Here is an 18353-nt window from a genome sequence, read left to right on the forward strand (position 1 = left end):
ACAGTGAGAAAGGGAACACAAGCAGGGGAAGTGGGAGAAGGTGAGGTAGGCTTCCAGCCGAGCAGGGAGCCTGATGCGGGGCCTGATTCCTGGACCCCGGGATCATGACCCAAGCTGAAGGCAGATGCTTGCTCAGGCACCCCTGTTTGTACCTCGGGTGTAGCTAATGATGCAGTCATTTTGATTCTTAGTGAATCTCACTAATAATTCTTCTTCTTAAAAGTTTATCTTCTCTTCCAAAGGTAACTTGTATTATAAAAGAGCAGAAAACCACCAAAAAATGGACAAATCCTGACAATTCCTGATTCTTAATACCAAGAGATTTTCAGGAGCCATAGTAATAGTTAGGGAGGAAAAAATTTATAGATTATTAACATATAGAAGTATAACTTTAACCTTTCAAAATATATCAGAAATAAATACTCAAGTTTCCATTGACTTCTCTTTATCTCATTAAGACCATAATTAACATAGTTCATGAAACATTAATGTGCTTGTTTCATAATAGGCTCCCTGATAGATTGTCAGTAACTTGGCCTGAAGGAGATGAATTATTGCCAAATGAGATTAGACCTGCTGGAACCCCCATTGGTATGTTTTTTTCCCCCCTTAATATGGAAAAAATGCTTTTGATGTGCTTTATGTATTTAATTTGTAAAAGACGTGACAAATTAAAATGCATTATTAAGACCTAGCAGGCTCATCCCTTTTTTTTGGGGGGTGTAACTAAGACATTCTTATTTTAAATTTTGGACTGATAGGTGCATTAAGAATTGAAATACTGAATAAAAAAGGGGAAGCAATGCAAAAGCTTCCAGGAACAAGTCATGGAGGGTCAAAGAAACTCCTGGTTGAGCTCAAAGTTATATTACATTGTAAGTATGCAAACTAACTTGGATCTTTAATATTGTTCTTAATGTAATACAGGTTTTAATATCTTCATATAATCATTGATTTAGCACTCTGATAAACACAGTAGATTTAAGTTCAGAATTTCAAATGTGTTATGACAAATTTTTAAATGATTTTTCTGTTTGTTTGTTTTTTTTTTAAACTCTAGTCTGAATTTTCCCAAGTAGGTAACTATGGACTAAAATAAGATACGGTGTATATTTTTATAGGAATTTGTATTAGATAGGAATTCAGATTAGATAATCCACAAAATATATTATAAATAAAAAAAACTATGGCTCTGAACCTGTAGGGTAGAAATACTTGGTTTAAATTAGAGGCCTGGTGGAAGAGAACTGGATATTGTTCATCTTGTATTTCCCTGATTTGAATTGTCTTGTTTGTTTCCTGTTCATTGTTTTCGTCTTGACTGCCTAAAAGTATTTTTACTTCTTATATTTAATAATCTGTTCTATCATTATATACTTGTGTGTCTCATCCATGAATTTTAAAGACACAATATTTTATTCAGTGTATGTTTATTTCCAACATTTAAAAACTAATCAGTGATCATTTATTATTTATACCTTGTATAAATTTGTTAGGTGTCTCAGCCTTGGCTGTTTGGCTAACTTATTGATATACTTGTATTTTTGTCCTGTGTCACCCTCTACATTGCACTTCTCCAACTTTGTGTATGGGTAGGGGGGGCTTAGAACAACATATATTTATTAGAGCTCTGTAGATCATACACCCAGGATGGGTTTCATTGACTAAAATCAGAGTGGCAGCTGTATTGATGGGGGCACCTTGGTCATTCGGTTGGGCATCTGCTTTCAGCTCAGGTCATGATCCCAGGGTGCTGGGATTGAGCCCTGCAATTGGGCTCCCCCCTCTCTCTCTCTTTCTTTCTCTCCTGCTCCCCCTGCTTGGGCTCTCTCTCTCTCTTTCTGTCAAAAAAAAAAAAAAAAGTGTCGGCTGGATTGTATTCCTTCTGGAGGCTTTAGGGCAGCCTTTCCTCTTCCACATTCTAGAATCTATATTCTTGGCTTGTGGCCCATTTATCCATCTTCAAAGTCAGTAGTATAACATTCTCCAGTCTCTCTGTGACTCTGACTCTCCTGCCTCTCCTACCTCATAGTTTTTTTTCCCAATCAAAAATACTTTTTATTATGTTAAAATATATAAAACATAGATTTATCATTTTAACCATTGTAAGATATACAGTTTATTGGCATTAAATATATTTATACTGTTGTGCAACCGTTAACTACTGCCCATCCCCAGAACTTTTTTTATCATCCCAGACTAAAACTCAGTAGTAATAACTCCCCATCACTCCTTCCCCACAATCTCCTGGTAATCATTGTTCTACTTTCTGTCTCTATGAATATGACTATTTTAGGTATCATAGTAAAATACATGAAATCATATTCTAGTGACGTATGTGCCATGTTTTGTTTCCATTTATTCATTGATGGACACTTGGGTTGCTTTTATTTTAGTAGGTATTGTGAATAATGCCACTGTGAACATTGGTATGCAAATATCTGTTTGAGTCCCTGATGTCAATTCCTTTGGATACATACCCAGATGTGGAGTGCTAGATCATATGGTAATTTTAATGTGTAACTTTTTGAGGAATTATCATAACTGCTTTTCACAGTGGCTGCACTGTTTTACATCCCTGGCAGCAATGCACTGGTGTTTCAGTATCTTCACATCCTTGCCAACATGTATTCTGGGGATTTTTGGTAAAAGGCATCCTAATTGGTGTGAGATATTTGTGGTTTTGATTTGCATTCCACTAATAATGCGTGAAACTGAGCATCTTTTTATGTGCTTATTGATTATCTCTATGTCTTTTTTGGAAAAATGTCTATTCAGATCCTTTGCTCATTTTTTAATTGGATTTTTTTTTTTTATTGTTGTTGAGTTGTAGGTGTTCTTTATACTTGGGTAATCCTTAGCAGATACTGTATAATTTGGACATACTTTCTTTTTCATTCTGTGGACTGCCTTCTCACCTATTGGTGTTTTTTGATGCAGAAAGTGTAATTCAGATGTAGTCCAGTTTTTCTGTGTGTGTGTATTTTTTTTAAGATTTTATTTGAGAGAACAAATGGGGGCACAGAAGGGGAGGGAGAGGAAAGGAAGAGGGAAAGAATCCCAAGCAAGGCTCTGCATAGTCGAATGTGGCGGTGGTTCTCATGACCCTGAGATCACCACCTGAGCTGAAACCGAGTCAGATACTCAACCAACTGAGCCACCCAGGTGCCCCCGATTTTTCTGTTTTTGCATTTGTTGCCTTTGCCTTTGTTATTCTATCCAAGAAGTCATTGCCAAATCCAGTGTTAGGAAGCCTTTTTTTTTTTTTTTTAATCTAAGATTAGTTTTATTGTTTTAGCTCTTATATTAAGTTCTTTGATCCATTTTGAGTTTAATTTATATAGATTAATTTCTTTTGCATGTGGATATCCAGTTTTCATAGCACAAATAATCAGAAACATGTTCTTTCTCCATTGAATAGTCTAGGCATTCTTGTCAAAAACATTTGACCATACATTCAGGAGTTTATTTCTAGGCTATCTGTATATCTCCTGTTATGCCAGTAGTGCACTGTTTGGATTACCATAACTCTAGTAAACTTTGAAAGGAAATGTGAGTTCTCTAACTTTGTTTTTCTTATTTAGAATTGTTTTGGCTGTTTGTGTCCCTTAAGATTCCAAGTATATTTAGTACTGGTTTCCTATTTCTGCAAAAAGTGGTATTGGGTTTTGATAGGGATTATATTGCATCTGTAGATCAGTTGGATTTATTGTCATCCTAATAATCCATAAACATGGGGCTTAGTGGTCATGATCAGGTCATGATCTCAGGTCCTGGGATCGAGCCCGTTTCAGACTCTACTCAGCAGGGAGCCTGCTTCCTCCTTTCTCTCTCCTGCCTCTTTGCCTGCTTGTGATCTCTCTCTCTGTCAAATAAATAAATAAAATCTTGAAAAAAAAAAAATCCATGAACATGACTTGTATCATCCAGGTGTGCTGAATTTATTGACTGATAATAAAAAAATAAAGCCACTTGAGGGTACCTGGGTGACACAGTTGGTTAAATATCTGACTCTTGGTTGCAGCTCAGGTCGTGATCTTGGGATCATGGGATTGGGCCCCATGTTCAGCTCCCCACTCATTGCGGAGTCTGTTTGAATTTCCTCTTCCTCTCTTTAAAAGAAATATTTATAAAAAACAAAGTCACTTGAAATCATCCTTTTTTAATGTGGTTCTGTCAGCGACTTGATGTATGTTTTTGTTTTGTTTATGAATTGCTGTATCTTAATTCTGCTTTTTCAATTTTTAAGTCATTTATATAATTTCAAAGTCAGAAATAAAACTTCAGAGAAGTTATGTCATCCCTCTACCCTGTTTACTTTCTCCCTGTTTGGGTAGTAATTTTATTCGTTTTTGGCTTATCTTTCCTGTGTTTCTTGCTATAATGCTGAGCAGGAACAAATATATTTATATTATTTCTTACTCTTTCTTACAAAAAAGGTAGCATATTTTATATGTATGTGTGTTTTTATTCCTTCTTTCACATAACAATAGGTCATTAGATCTTAGCAATTCTATATAAATAAGCTGATATTTTAGTCTTAGAAACTCTTAAGGAAAATTATTTTAAATATCAAAAGAAAATTATCTCTAATATTTTGTACCAATGAATCTTATTTACAGAAACATTTTTAAGAATTGAAATAAAGGAATTTTAATGAACCAAGTGAATAATTTTCATTATGCCGTTCACTTGTGCATAGGATAGCTTTAAATCCTTTGAAGTTTCAAAACAGTTTCTAAAGATGTACAACAAATAAAGATATTTGATGCCAGTGTGACATTTCATATTCATGTTGTATATTCAGTTTCTCAAGGTATAAATATTTCTTTTTTCTTTTATTAAGCTTCAAATGGAAATAAAGAAATCATTTCACATATTAGTCAACATGGAGGAAAATGGCCTTACTGGTTTAAAAAAATGGGTGAGTTACTATTCTGAAAGCTAAAAATTATATCAGTATTATGTTGACTTGATTTTTAATTTCTTCTTAATTTGTCCAGAAAATATTCAGAAGTTGGGGAATTATACATTGAAATTACAAGTTGTATTGAATGAAAGTAATGCAGACACTTATGCAGGAAGACCACTACCATCAAAAGCAATTAAATTTTCTGTTAAAGGTAAGTGAAATACTATAAACCTACATATTATACTGAAGATGGCATTTTAAATAAGGGGAGAATAGATAGGAAATTCAATAAAATATGTTTGGCCAGTTGTGATCATCATGATCTTAAAATGGCTTTATGATTCTGCTTCATAATTGCATTTCTTCTTTAAGTTTTTATTTAAATTACAGTTTTAATATGTTGTGTAATATTAGTTTCAGGGGTATAGTACAGTGATTCAACACTTCTGTACATCACCTGGTGCTCACCACAAGTGCACTCCTTGCTTACCAGTTAACCCATCTTCTTGCCCCCACCCCTCTGGTAACCATCAGTTTGTTCTCTATAGTTGTGTGTCTTTCTTGGTTTGCCTTTGTCTCCTTTTTCCCCTTTGCTCTATTTATTTTGTTTCTTTGATTCCACATGAGTGAAATCATACAGTATTTGTCTTTCTCTCACTTATTTTGCTTAGCATAATCATCGGTAGCTATTTCTTTAAAATTTTTGAAGGCATCATCATTTTCTTCTCTTGCTGCTGGTAACACCTAAAGCTATTCTGTTTCCTGACCTTTGCGTGTGGGAGCTGTTCTGCCCACCACCTTCACTCCATTCTTCCCTCTTCCCTGATGCCCAGCTGTTTGGAGAATCTTTTTGTTGTTGTTGTTCTACTTTCTGAAATTTTAAGTTCTAGGAAATTTTCTTGAATTACTTTGATTTCCTACTGTTTTCTACATCATTTTGTATTAAGACAGTGGACATCTTGACTGGTATATTAATACTCTTTTTTCTACTTTCCATCTCTTATTTTCCTGTGTTATGAGAGATTCCTTTAACATGACATGCTACTACACTTTCTATTGAATTTTTCCTTTCTGCTGTCATTTTGTATTCTCTGTTCACTTTTCAAAGCATTCTCTGCCTCCTTTATGAATTCAGTATCTTTAATAATTCTCTGAGGCTATTAGTAATAGTGGTGGTCTTTTTTTTTTTTTTAGATTTTTTTTTAATTTATTTGACAGAGATAGAGATCACAAGTAGGCAGAGAGGCAAGCAGAGAGAGAGAGGAGGAAGCAGGCTCCCTGCTGAGCAGAGAGCCCAATGTGGGACTCGATCCCAGGACCCTGAGATCATGACCTGAATCGAAGGCAGCGGCTTAACCCACTGAGCCACCCAGGCGCCCAGTGGTGGTCTTTTTTGAAGCATTTAAACTTTATTTATAGTCTGTTTCCTCCATGTTGGTTTTTTTTATGTTTGCCCTTTCATATAGCAGATGCTTTCTTACATGACTGGTGAATTGCTTATATTTATCATAGGACATTTGAAAGCTTTTATTTCATTTAGGATGATGATGGGAATTTTTAGACTTTCTCTCTTAGGCTGTCTAAATTCCCCAAAGTAGAGCCTTCTTGTCTTCTGCTAGGAGGGTAAACACCTGGCTGCCAGCATTTTGGGAGCAAGCTGGGGAAGGCTCTTGGGGGTCTCAACCTACCGTATAATCTTTCAGTTGGTATTTTCAGCAAACTGTGACACTTTTAGTAGTGCTTTGTCCCTCAATTAGCCCTACTCTCACCTTCCTCAGAGAATACACTTCTATTTGTTGCTGGAGCTGAGGAAGGCAGTTGACTGGTTTTGTGTATGGAGGGGTGGAGATCTAGGGAACTCTTTTCTCTTTGGAAGATTTATTTTAGAAAGTATAAGAGAGAGCACAAATGGGGGAAGAACAGAGGAAGAAACAGAATTTTAAGCAGATTGCACTGAACGTGGAGCCTGACATGGGACTGGATTTCACAACCCTGAGATCAAGACCTGAGCAGATCATGAGTTGGACACTTAACCAACTGATCCACCCAAGCACCCCACCACATTCTTTTAGTAGCTGAAGAACACATACCATAGTATAGACATGCTATAGCTGAAGCAATTTTCTGTTAACGTACATTTCGATCATTTCCAGTTTTTTGCTGTTACAAACCATGTTTCTATATGGAAAAATTTTATGGTGCTTTGTGTACATGTGCTAGAAATTCTCTAGGATGGATAAGAAGTAGAATTGCCAAGGTGACAAGTGTGTGCCTTAACATTTTAAATATATTTGCTCTTCCAAAAGGTTGTACCAGGGAATCCTCATCAACAGACCATGAGAGTTGTGGTTTCCTTGTGCCCATTCCTGGCCAGCGTCTGTATTTATCCTGGGTGGTGGTCAGATTATTCACTTATTAGATTTTGCACCTCTTCTCACCTTTCTTGGACTCTCTCTGTCATCTGTGAAAACCTATTCATTTGCTGTGCCCATTTTAATAGTTTAAAGCTGTGGTTCTCAAATTTGACTTTCTATCTTAATCACCTGGAGAGCTTTTTAAGACACTGGTCTGTAGGGATCACTCCCAGAGTTTCTGGGTTTGAGTGAGCCCTAGAATACACATTTTTAATTTCTCAGGGGATGGCTGAACTGTTTGACTAGAGGCCACGCTTTAAGAATAGCTGGTGTAGGGGCGCCTGGGTGGCTCAGTGGGTTAAAGCCTCTGCCTTCGGCTCGGGTCTTGATCCCAAGGTTCTGGGATCGAGCCCCACATCAGGCTCTCTGCTCAGCAGGGAGCCTGCTTCCTCTTTCTCTCTCTCTGCCTGCCTCTCTGCCTACTTGTGACTTCTGTCTGCAAAATAAATAAATAAAATCTTTAAAAAAAAAAAGAATAGCTGGTTTATAGAAGGTTTTTATGTATTCTGGATTTTAATCCCTTGTTGCATATGTTGTACATGTTTTCTCCTATGGAGCATCTCTTTTAACTTTGTGTATTTTAACCAATAAGATATTTTAAATTTTATCAAATATATTCTTTCATAGCTCTTGAGTACAGTAGTCCACCTTGTATACAGTGGATATGTTATAAGACCACTCCCAGTGGTTTTCTTGAAACTGCAGATGTTACCAAATCCTATTTATACTGTTTTTCCTCTCTATATGCATACCTACAATGAAATTTAATTTACAAATTAGGGACAGTAAGATATTAACAATAAAATAGAACAATTATAATAATATACAATCTTTTTCTTTCTTAAAATATCTTATTGTACTACTATACTCACTCTTGTGATGATGCGAACTGATAATATGCCTATGTGGTAAGATGAAGTGAGGTCAATGACCTCAGAATGGTAACATAGTTTTAGGCTACTGTTGACCTTTTGACAGTATATCAGAAATAGGATCATCTGCCTCCAGACTACAATTAATCACAGATAAGGTGGGGGCGGGGTGATATTGTGTTTTGCCTTAGTTTTTCCTATGATAATGTTATAGAATTTTTATTCTAATAATTTCATAATGTAAAAAAATTTTTTTCTACCTCTGGAATTTTACTTTTATGAATAGTGAGATAAAGATCTAACTTTTCCCAAGTGGCTTATAGTTATGATTTACAATAGTTTTTTAAAGATTTAAAATGCCATCTTTATTATAGTTTAGTTTCCTGTATATAAAATATGGCTGTTTCTGAGCTATAATGAATTTGATTATCATGTTTACTTTTTTTTTTTTGTTAAGAGGGTAAACCAGAGAAGTTTTCATTTGGTCTTATGGATCCTCCTTTTCGTGTTGGAGTCCCATTCAATATCCCTCTGGAATTTCAGGATGAATTTGGTCATACTAGTCAACTAGGAAGTGATATTCAGCCAGTTTTTGAAGCAAGGTAATTTGAAGGATCAACCTATATGTGACTTTTCATATTTACTGAGCATTCAGTCTTCTTTTTTTAGCTTAAATTATTTATATGTTTAACTTCACATGTATCATTTAAAGTGTTTAGTGTATTTCATAATATCTGGGGCATTTAGTTAGCCCGAGCTATGCTTTGTGACTACAGTGTCATATATAAAGTGCTTCACTAAAGTTTACGTTTTGACTGAATATACTGTGAAAGTTGTTAAGGTGAGACCGATAATTCTGTCTTACTCTGGTTGTTTTTTTTGTTTGTTTTTTTGTTTTTTTGGGGTTTTTTTTTGGCAGTACTATATAAAATTATGGCTACTTAAACTTTGTGGTACTGGTCATTCTAATAGGTTTTAAACCTGGTAATACAATTTATTTTTATTTGTTTTTAAAACCATAACAATAAAGTTTATGATTTCCGTGAAAGTTTGGGTCTTTCCATAGAATTTACCTTTATTTAATAGTTCTTTACAATATTGTGATTGGCTTATGTTAAGAAATAACTCTGAGAAACTTAACAGTGTGTCCGGTGGTATGATTGAGGATGTTCACTATTTCCCCCTTAATCTTTTTAAGGTGCCTTGGGGGAAATTCTTTCTCATTCTCAAGAGCATGAATCCTAAGTGTTTCTTTTTTGCATTAGCTGCCAAATTGGTCATTTTGAGCCCACTTTTTATGTATGTTTTCTTCTGTTGTATCTATGTACTTTTCCCCCTCATGTTGTAATTGCTCACTTTTTCTTCTTTTTTGAAGGGTCTAACAGTCTTACAATTGTAATTTTTCACTCTTAATCATCTGATCATGTGCTGTATTCCAGGCATTTGCTAGCTAGACATATAGAAGTGAATAAGAACATAGTATTTGTATTCTAGAAGCTCACAGATTAGTGAGATACTTTAGTGGTTAGATCTGTAGCATGGTTAAGTTCTTGAAAAACAATATATAGTTATAAAAAGAATTCAAAATGAGTTTTTTAGTTCTATGTTCTCTTAAGTTGTAAAAAGTGATTATCTTTTGACCTGTTGCATACATTTGAATATTAAAGAGTAATGCAAGAGTTGAACACTTAAATGGGTTTGTTTAAAAATAAAACCCTAGAAGTAATCCTTCTAGTCACAAGTGGAAAAATATTAGTGCATTATATGACACCTATTATTGATTATAACTCCATCATCCTGTCCTTGATAGGATATTCTTATAGAAGTCTCTGTCACATATACATGTTTATATTTTGGGTTTTGAACTTAATTAAAAAAAATCCTGGTGGCATGGCCATGTGAATTTGTCTTCAACAAAGACCATTTTCTTAGTGGGGTTTTTTGTTGTTTTTGTTTTTCAATGTTATGTGAATTTACAAAAATCATTCATGCATGAAGCTTTAAAGAGTCAAGTAGCTTATTGTAAAAAAAGTTTCTCCTCCTCCTGTCCTCTGTACCCCACCCACAGTCCACTTCTCAGAGAACCCCTTTCGACTTTTTTACTTGAATCTACTGGTAACTATTGCCATATATCTAAATTTTACATTGCTGTTTCTTCATTCTTCAGTTTTAGGTGTTATCTCTTGACTTAATGGTTGTAGACAATTACATATTCTCTTAATACCACTTCTGTTCCAAGTAAGCTTCCTTCCTGTTCCTCTGTTCCTTGATAAAAGTTATATTGTGGGTTGGTCAGTATTTAGAACTTGCTTTATTGCACTTTATAAATACTGGTCACTTTATTGTATAACTTTGTTGCTACTACACTTTTTTTTTTTTTTTTTTTTTTGCTAAATTGCTAAATTAACCTGTAAACTCTGCCAAATTGGTCTCTTCTCAAGATGTTTTGAGTGCATAGATAATCTATCAGTTTCATATTTTTGGAAACCTCTCCCTTGGAGCTTGTGATGTGCTACAGTTTGAACTGATTTTTCTGTTTGTTAGTTTTGTTTTTGGTTGTTGTAGTTGGCATTCTGTGATCTTTCTTCACCTTCATCCTGGGGATTCCCTCTGTCTTTTGTGTTAGGAAAATAAATAAAAACAAAACCTACCCTCAACTTTGAAAACTTCTTCAGAATTTAAGAGAAAGAAAACAGTTTTACTATTGACTAAACATTAAACCAGAATGTGATTATCATGGGCAATCCAATACAGAGACTGCAAAGACTGAAGGAAATCTTACTCCTCTGTATGGATAAATGGCTAGCACTCATTACATTCATTTTGAAAGATTAAATGGCTAAGTATCATTGTCATTGCTTGTGGGATTTGCAATTTGGAGTCAGCCGACTGGAAGTTAGGCCCAGGAAACTAGGAGATAGGGCTGTACATTTTTTGATGATTACAATGCAGAGATATGGCTTTCAGGGCCCTAAAGAAATATTCCTTAATTGTGAGTCTTTTATGTGGCGTATTTTATTTGGCATTTAACTTTTCATGGCTCTCCAGTTTTTTTTGAAAGAATCCCACGTTTCTTCTCTTTTTGCTGAACACATCCTTGACTAGGTTCCTATGATGGAGTCCATGTGAGAGAAAGTTATTGCTCCAAAAATGCCTCATTTCTACTTGATTGAATTGAAAGTTGAATGCTATTTTCCTCAAAATTATGAAAGCATTGTTCCGTTTTTGCTTTCCTCAAAATTATGAATGCATTGCTCCATTTTTGCTTTTTAGCTTCTACTTCTGCTGATTAAATTTAAAATCACTTTCATTAATTTTCATTTTTGTGTTTTCTCTCTGAATTTTATAGGATCTACTTTTAATTCTCAGCATGCAAAATTTTTTTTTTTAAAGATTTTTTATTTATTTATTTGACAGACAGAGATCACAAGTAGGCAGAGAGAGAGAAGGAGGCAGGCTCCCCGCTGAGCAGAGAGCCCGATGCAGGACTTGATCCCAGGACCCTGAGACCATGACCTGAGCCGAAGGCAGCGGCTTAACCCACTGAGCCACCCAGGCGCCCCTGCAAAATTTTATAATAATAAATCTTTGCATAGATCTCTACATTATTTGAAGTATTTTATTCTCTACTTTCCACCATCACTGTTTGCCCTTCCTGAGATCCTTATTTTTTGGCACTGAACCTTCTGAAGTGCTTCTTTGATTTTCCTAATTTTTCTTTTTGTGTTCCTGCTTTCCTTTCTGATAGATTTTTTTCAGCTTTATCTTTACAACCTTTCCATTGAGTTTTTCTTTGCTGCTCTATTTTTTTTTTTTAAGATTTTATTTATTTATTTGTCAGAGAGCAAGAGTGCACACGAGCGGGGGAGCGGCAGGCAGAGGGAGATGCAGGCTCCCTGCTGAGCAAGGAGCCTTATGGGGAGCTCAATCCCTGGACCCTGGGGCCCTGAACTGAGCTGAAGGCTCAGGTTGTTGCTGAACTGATTGAGCCACCCAGGCATCTCTCCTCACTGCTCTGTTTTTAATATCCAAGTGTTTTTCTTGGTTTTATGAACTTTTTTTTGTAGATCTTGTTCTTGTTTTGTGAATGTGTAATACATTTTTTCACTGAAAGTGGTATTTCTTTGTGTTTTGTTTTTTTAAAGTTTACATGCACAGGAAATTTTTATTTCTCCAACTTAGATGCTTTTTGTTTGTTAGGGTTTTTTTGGTCTCTTCAGAAACCAGGTAATTTTTGGTCATCTGCTGATAACTGAATGGCTAACATGCAGATAAGGAAACTCAGAATGTGGGAGAAGCTGTTGACTAAACTCCACTGCAGGATGATATATGTCTGTAATGCTTTATTGGAGGGTCTTTTTTCTTGGGGTAGGCAGTTTTCTCCAATATTTATTTGGAAATAATTTTATTTTCTTGCCTGATGGGGAACAGTTTGGCAGTCCAGTTTCTAGTCAGTCCAGGAACCGGGTTGGGGTGGAAATAGGGCTGGGAAGGTCTCAGCATCCATATGCATTCATTCAAAATTATCCCTTCTATTCTTTTTAGGATTTTATCCTATCTTTAAATTTATCTGCTACTCCCTAGTTTGGAATTTCTCTGCTTTAGCCTTTTCAGAGATTAATCTTCTAGTCAGCTGCCAGAGGCCAAGAGGGGAGATCTGGGGATCCAGATTTTCATTATTCTTATTTTCCACCTTTCTGTTTGCCCATACTTCTAGAGACATGTAATACCACCAGTGCCAGAGAGGTGCATAGGAATTCTGGGCCACAGATTGATTTCCAGCTTTTTCCTTCCCTGTTTTAGGGTGCAGTTTTCTTGGCAGACTACTAAGTCCTGTTTTCTAGCAGATAAGTTTTGTTGTCCTTGTCTCTTTTTCCTTTCCTTCTATTACTTAGTCTTTAATAGTAAATGAAAGAAATCCATTTGTTCTTAAATTAGAGATGTAAGAGATAGTGAATGCAGATGTGTATATTTAATGTCCATTTTCCCCAGGGATTCTGTTTTATCTTACACATCATTCATAGCTTTTTTTCAAACAAGGCATGCCGTTTAATTTTTATGATTTATTCATATAATACTTATAAATACTTAAACTCCATTCTTCAGAAAAATTTGGCTTTTTCTCCCCCACAGTGTATCTTTTACTTTTATTCCTACTCATCTTACTCCTTGACAGGGGTAAAGTGTTTATACTGTAATGACCTACATGTAGTCAAAGGCTATTTAGGGATGAAGTTGCTCATGATAATAGATTAGGGAATCTTAGTGTGTATTCTAATGAGTTTATATCATAAGGTTTTACTTGATTTTTTGGACTTTAATAAAATTGCTTTTCAGTTTAATAAGTGTCAGAAACTCTCTAATATCTTACTGGATGAAAGATTTGAAAAAAAAAAAAAATTACGTGGCAAAGTCTGAAGATCTCCCTAAACCTGGCCTATTTGGATATTTCCTTTTCTTGAACTGTATACATGGTCTAGCATTTTATTGTTTCCTGCCTTGTATCTTATTTAATAAATGAAGTTTTACATTTTAAATTTATCATTTACAGTGTTTGGCGCAGTGCTATCACATGGATCATTTTTTTTTGTAAAAGAAGTTCTTGGGAATTTGCTCCTATTATTTATTCTTTTTTTAAAAAATACTATTTTATTAGAAAAATGATTTAAACATGAGAATGGCATATGAGAAGGTAACACATTTGTAACTTATTTATAGGTAATGAAGGAAAAATTTAAAAAATAATTTGTTTTTTCCAGTGGTTTATCTTTACATTATGAAGAAATAACCAAAGGACCGAATTGTGTGATTCGAGGTGTTACAGCTAAGGGCCCTGTAAACTCTTGTCAGGGCAAGGTGAGCATTGTACATAAATGTTTTAATACATGCTTATTTCCTATATGGTAAAAATGAAATGAAGAATTTAAAATTGGATGATGTATTTTTGTACCAGGATGACAATATGGGGTTGGGGTTCATTAATCAGGATCATGTCACTAAACTTCTGTAAATCTCTAGGGGATACTAGCATGTTTGCTACTTTGTAACATTTATAAATTAAATATTTTTAAGTGTCTTCATCTTCATTCCAGTCTTCATATTCAGAGTCATTTAACAGCAGTTACCCAGTACTAGGTTTCTTTTTTTCCTCCAACTTTTAAAAATTTTTGAATATTGTTTTTAGAACACAAAATTATGAGAAACTTTAGCTCACATTTATGAACATACTGGGTCTGGTATTTGGATAAAGGAAAGTGTTTTGGTGGATGAAGTTAGTGAGGGTAAAAATACAAATTCCAATAAGGTGATTTTCAATCAGGTATATAAAGTAGCTAGTAGATTTACTTGACTAAAGGGAATATTATGACAAATAACAAGTAATATATAACTTTTCTTCATGGCACCATTAACCTATAAGATATATTCAGAATTCTTCTATCAAAATGTTATTTAATTAAAAATAGAGCATATGAGTTTGAGTACTCTATGTTGCACTGCATTGTGCAATGAAATCAATTTAAAAGTCAAGTTCTGTACGTCTTTCTGAATTCAGAGTTTCCTGGAAGAAGAACTTGAAATTCAGGAAAATTTGACTTTAGTAGTATAAGGTTACTAAAAAACTAAAATGATTTCTATATTTTTAAAAAAAACTTTCTTGAAGTAACTTTATATTTACAGAAGAATTAGAAAGGTAGATAGTATTGAGAGTTTGCATATACTCTGTATACAGCTTCCCCTATTAATATCTGATATAACTACCAAGTGTTTATCCAAAGTAAGAAATTAACATTGGTACAATACTATTAACAATACTATGGACTTTATTCACATTTCACCAGTTTTTTTCTAATTAGTTTTCAATTCCAGGATCAAATCCAGAATACCACACACAGTGCATTAGAGATTTCTAGATTTTTGGTATTTTATACTTCACTATTTGCCATATTTTTTATAATGCCCATCTTGATTCTGATTATTCAGAGGTTATTCTTTTTGAATTTGAAGAGGCTATTATCTGTAAAGAAGCATTAGGAGTCATTTTTTCATCTATATCTCTTACATCAATGATCCTGTTTCTCAGTATAAATTTACTGAATAGATTTCTTTAATGTTATGTAAATGAAAAACAAAAATAAATCAGAATTGAGTTGTTAAACTACTGAGGTATTTAGGACTTGGATTTAATTAAAATAATTTTTTTCAACAGAATTTTAATTTGAAGGTTATTCTGCCGGGCTTAAAAGAAGACACACAGATTTTAAAAATTAGATTACTACCAGGTAATATTTTAAGAAATATTCCTAATATTTACCTATAAAATAATATTCTTATTATAAAATATAAAATGAAGTGTTTTTTGGCTTGCTTATGGTATTAGTCTTGAAAATACATTTGAATGTCAAATAAAGCACTGACAAATGACTGATTGAAAAAACAGGAAAATATATAGGAAGACATTAGTGAAGTTCTAAAGTAATCGGGAGAAAAATATGAATGTTGAGAATGTATTTGGGAATAACTCTAAAGAGATACACTAATTTGGCTTATATTAGAACTGGTATAACTATCTTCTGTGGTATAACTAAATGTTTTATATCTTAAAAGTTTCTCATGCATTTATGTTGTTAACTTGATGACTTACCAACTTCCTAATGAAGTTACATTAAAGTAACACGTCGTAGGAAATGCTAATTAAGAGAGGCAGTCTGTCATATAAGTTCAAAGAATACAGTCTGATATTCTGTCTTCTTGGTTTGAATGTAAGCTCTGACACTTAAGAGCTAGGTAAACTTGTCCTATACCTCTGTTTCCTCATGTGTACAATGAAAGAAATATCTACTTTGTCACAGTTGTTGTGAGGATTGAATGAGTTAATATAAGCAAACCCTCACTTTGCAAGATTCTGTGGTAACTGAATGGAGAAGAACACAGTTCCAATATGCATGAGTTCTCGTTAACATAGTACTGTGCTAAGTGATAACTGCATGTATTTGTAAAATACAACAGTGTTGGTACTTCACTTTTGGCTCTGTTATTAGTAATACTGTAATCATACCTTTGTCCACATATGACCTTTTATACTGTTTTTGAATGAAAAGAAACATACTAGCTATGTCCTTTCACAAATTCAAGTTGTTTTGGTTTCCCTCAAGCACAAAATGATAAAGATGTCAAAATTAGCACATTGGTAGAAGTATACAAATAAAATTATTAGGGCACCTGGATGGCTCGGTTAGAAGAGCATGTGGTTCTTTATCTTGGGGTCATGAGTTTGAGCCCGGCGTTGATTGTAGAGATTACTTACATACATACTTAAACACACAGAGAAACAAACTTACTTAAAAAAATTGTTACATACTAAAAAACACAATGCTTTTATTTTAGAGGTTAGCTAAAAGGTACAGATTTGAGAAATGAAATTCTTAATAACCAAGTAGTTTGACATTGTTTTGAATTTGAGAACGAAAATGGTAAAGTAGGAGGTAGCATGGTGTAATGATAATGGTCAAGAAGTTTCAGATTTCTCAGAACATTAACCTGAACCTGCCACTTCCGAGTCATGTAACCTGGGCAAGTAGCTTAATCTCTCTGGATTCCAGTTTCCTCATTTACCAAATGAGGATAATAATATTACCCTCTTCATTAAGATCATTGTGAAGATTACAAAGATAGTGCTTAAAATTTAACATAAAAAAGGTTAATATTGTAACAAGGATTTGTAACTTTACTTTTTGTTTTCTACATATATATATATATATGAAACTAATGCATTAAAAATCAATTATTCAAAAATATTGCTTGGAATATGATAAAAAATAATAACTAATGTTACTGTAAAGTGTTTTCAGTAACTATTCTTTGTGAATTTTTAGCAAAAATTGTATTTAAAAATATCAGTGCTTTTAGAGCACGTCAAGTCAACTTGCTACAAAAGTGTGAACTCCGATTAATCTTAGAGGAAACTTGGGCTTATAACATCAAAGTAGTGGGCAATCAAACAAGTAAATTACCTGGTTATATCATTACATGAACTGATCCTTTGAACACTATTACCCAAAATTTGTGTTTTTTCTTAACATGATTTTGAGAAATCAGTCGTTGTGTAAAGTTAAAGTGAATTGAAAAAAAGTATTTTTAAGAACTTTGCTTTTTGAATCTTCTTTCCAGGATCTGTTAAGGTTTTATACCTTTAGGTGATTTTCTAGCATTAGTTACCATTCCGTTATGTTATAGCTTGTTGGGTAAAGCTAAGTTAAGACATCAAACATTTTATACGGTTGAGACAACTCTGGTTGTTTATAGAATGTGCATTTTGGGGATAGAAATAATTAAAACATGGATATTCCTTTTTTTTTTTTTTTTCCCCTTAGCTTTAAGATACTAAAACTTAAAATGTTAAAGGCTTTTTTTTTTTTTTTTTTTCCCGGTTTCAATATTTCAGTCTTAGAAACTTGAATCTGTATTTCATTCTATAATTCTCTGGTAGGTCCCCCTCATCGATTGAAAGTGAAACCTGATTCTGAAATTTTAGTTATAGAAAATGGAACAGCTTTCCCGTTTCAGGTAGAAGTTTTGGATGAATCAGACAATATAACAACACAGCCAAAATTGATTGTTCATTGTAAGGTAAGCTATTGTAAGATAAAATGTAGGTTTTATTTTGAGTAGCATGGTAGTAAGTGGACATAACTATCTCTTTTAGCTACTTTATAGTGAGACTTGTAGTGTATTTTAATCTTTAATGATTATTTCGTGGAGAAACTTTTGGGTACTTCATTCTGTACTTTTTGGCCAAAAGGCATCACCTATTCCAGGTTTCGTAGAGAAATTTATAGACAAAACATTCCTCCTCTCCTTTCTTGACACATTCTCTTCAATTGAGGTGAAGTATTTAATTTATGAATAGAATGATAGAAATGTCTTTTAGGGTTAAGGATGCATAGACAAATAAAGGTGGTAAGTAAAAGCACAAAAAGAAAAAACTGATATAGGTCAAGTTTAAAAAAATGGTTGATGAAGTTGGTATTTTAGAAGTCATAAATTTTAGAATCATAAAAAATTACTCTTCATTCAGAAATTGTCTAGAATATTGGTGAATTCTGTTTTACCTTTTCCTGTTTATAGCCAGAAGTAGTAGTCGTAGTGGATTATTTG

General features: G+C 33.9%; 1 protein-coding gene across 4 annotated transcripts in view; it reads left to right on the plus strand.

Moving 5' to 3' along the window:
- Positions 1-18353, plus strand: part of SMCHD1 (structural maintenance of chromosomes flexible hinge domain containing 1) — a 146862-nt gene that overhangs the window by 51048 nt on the left and 77461 nt on the right. For all 4 annotated transcript variants that reach the window (XR_004277866.1, XM_032309219.1, XM_032309220.1 and 1 more), the window contains 8 exons: positions 509-591; positions 762-875; positions 4847-4924; positions 5004-5123; positions 8656-8800; positions 13958-14054; positions 15406-15478; positions 17686-17825. Coding sequence is in view for 3 of the 4 variants with exons in the window: in XM_032309219.1 (XP_032165110.1) it covers positions 509-591; positions 762-875; positions 4847-4924; positions 5004-5123; positions 8656-8800; positions 13958-14054; positions 15406-15478; positions 17686-17825 (850 nt within the window). In the remaining variant the exon portion in view is untranslated. The remainder of the gene's footprint in view (positions 1-508; positions 592-761; positions 876-4846; positions 4925-5003; positions 5124-8655; positions 8801-13957; positions 14055-15405; positions 15479-17685; positions 17826-18353) is intronic.

The sequence above is a fragment of the Mustela erminea genome, chromosome 13, assembly GCF_009829155.1.
Source record: "Mustela erminea isolate mMusErm1 chromosome 13, mMusErm1.Pri, whole genome shotgun sequence".
NCBI lineage: Eukaryota > Metazoa > Chordata > Mammalia > Carnivora > Mustelidae > Mustela > Mustela erminea.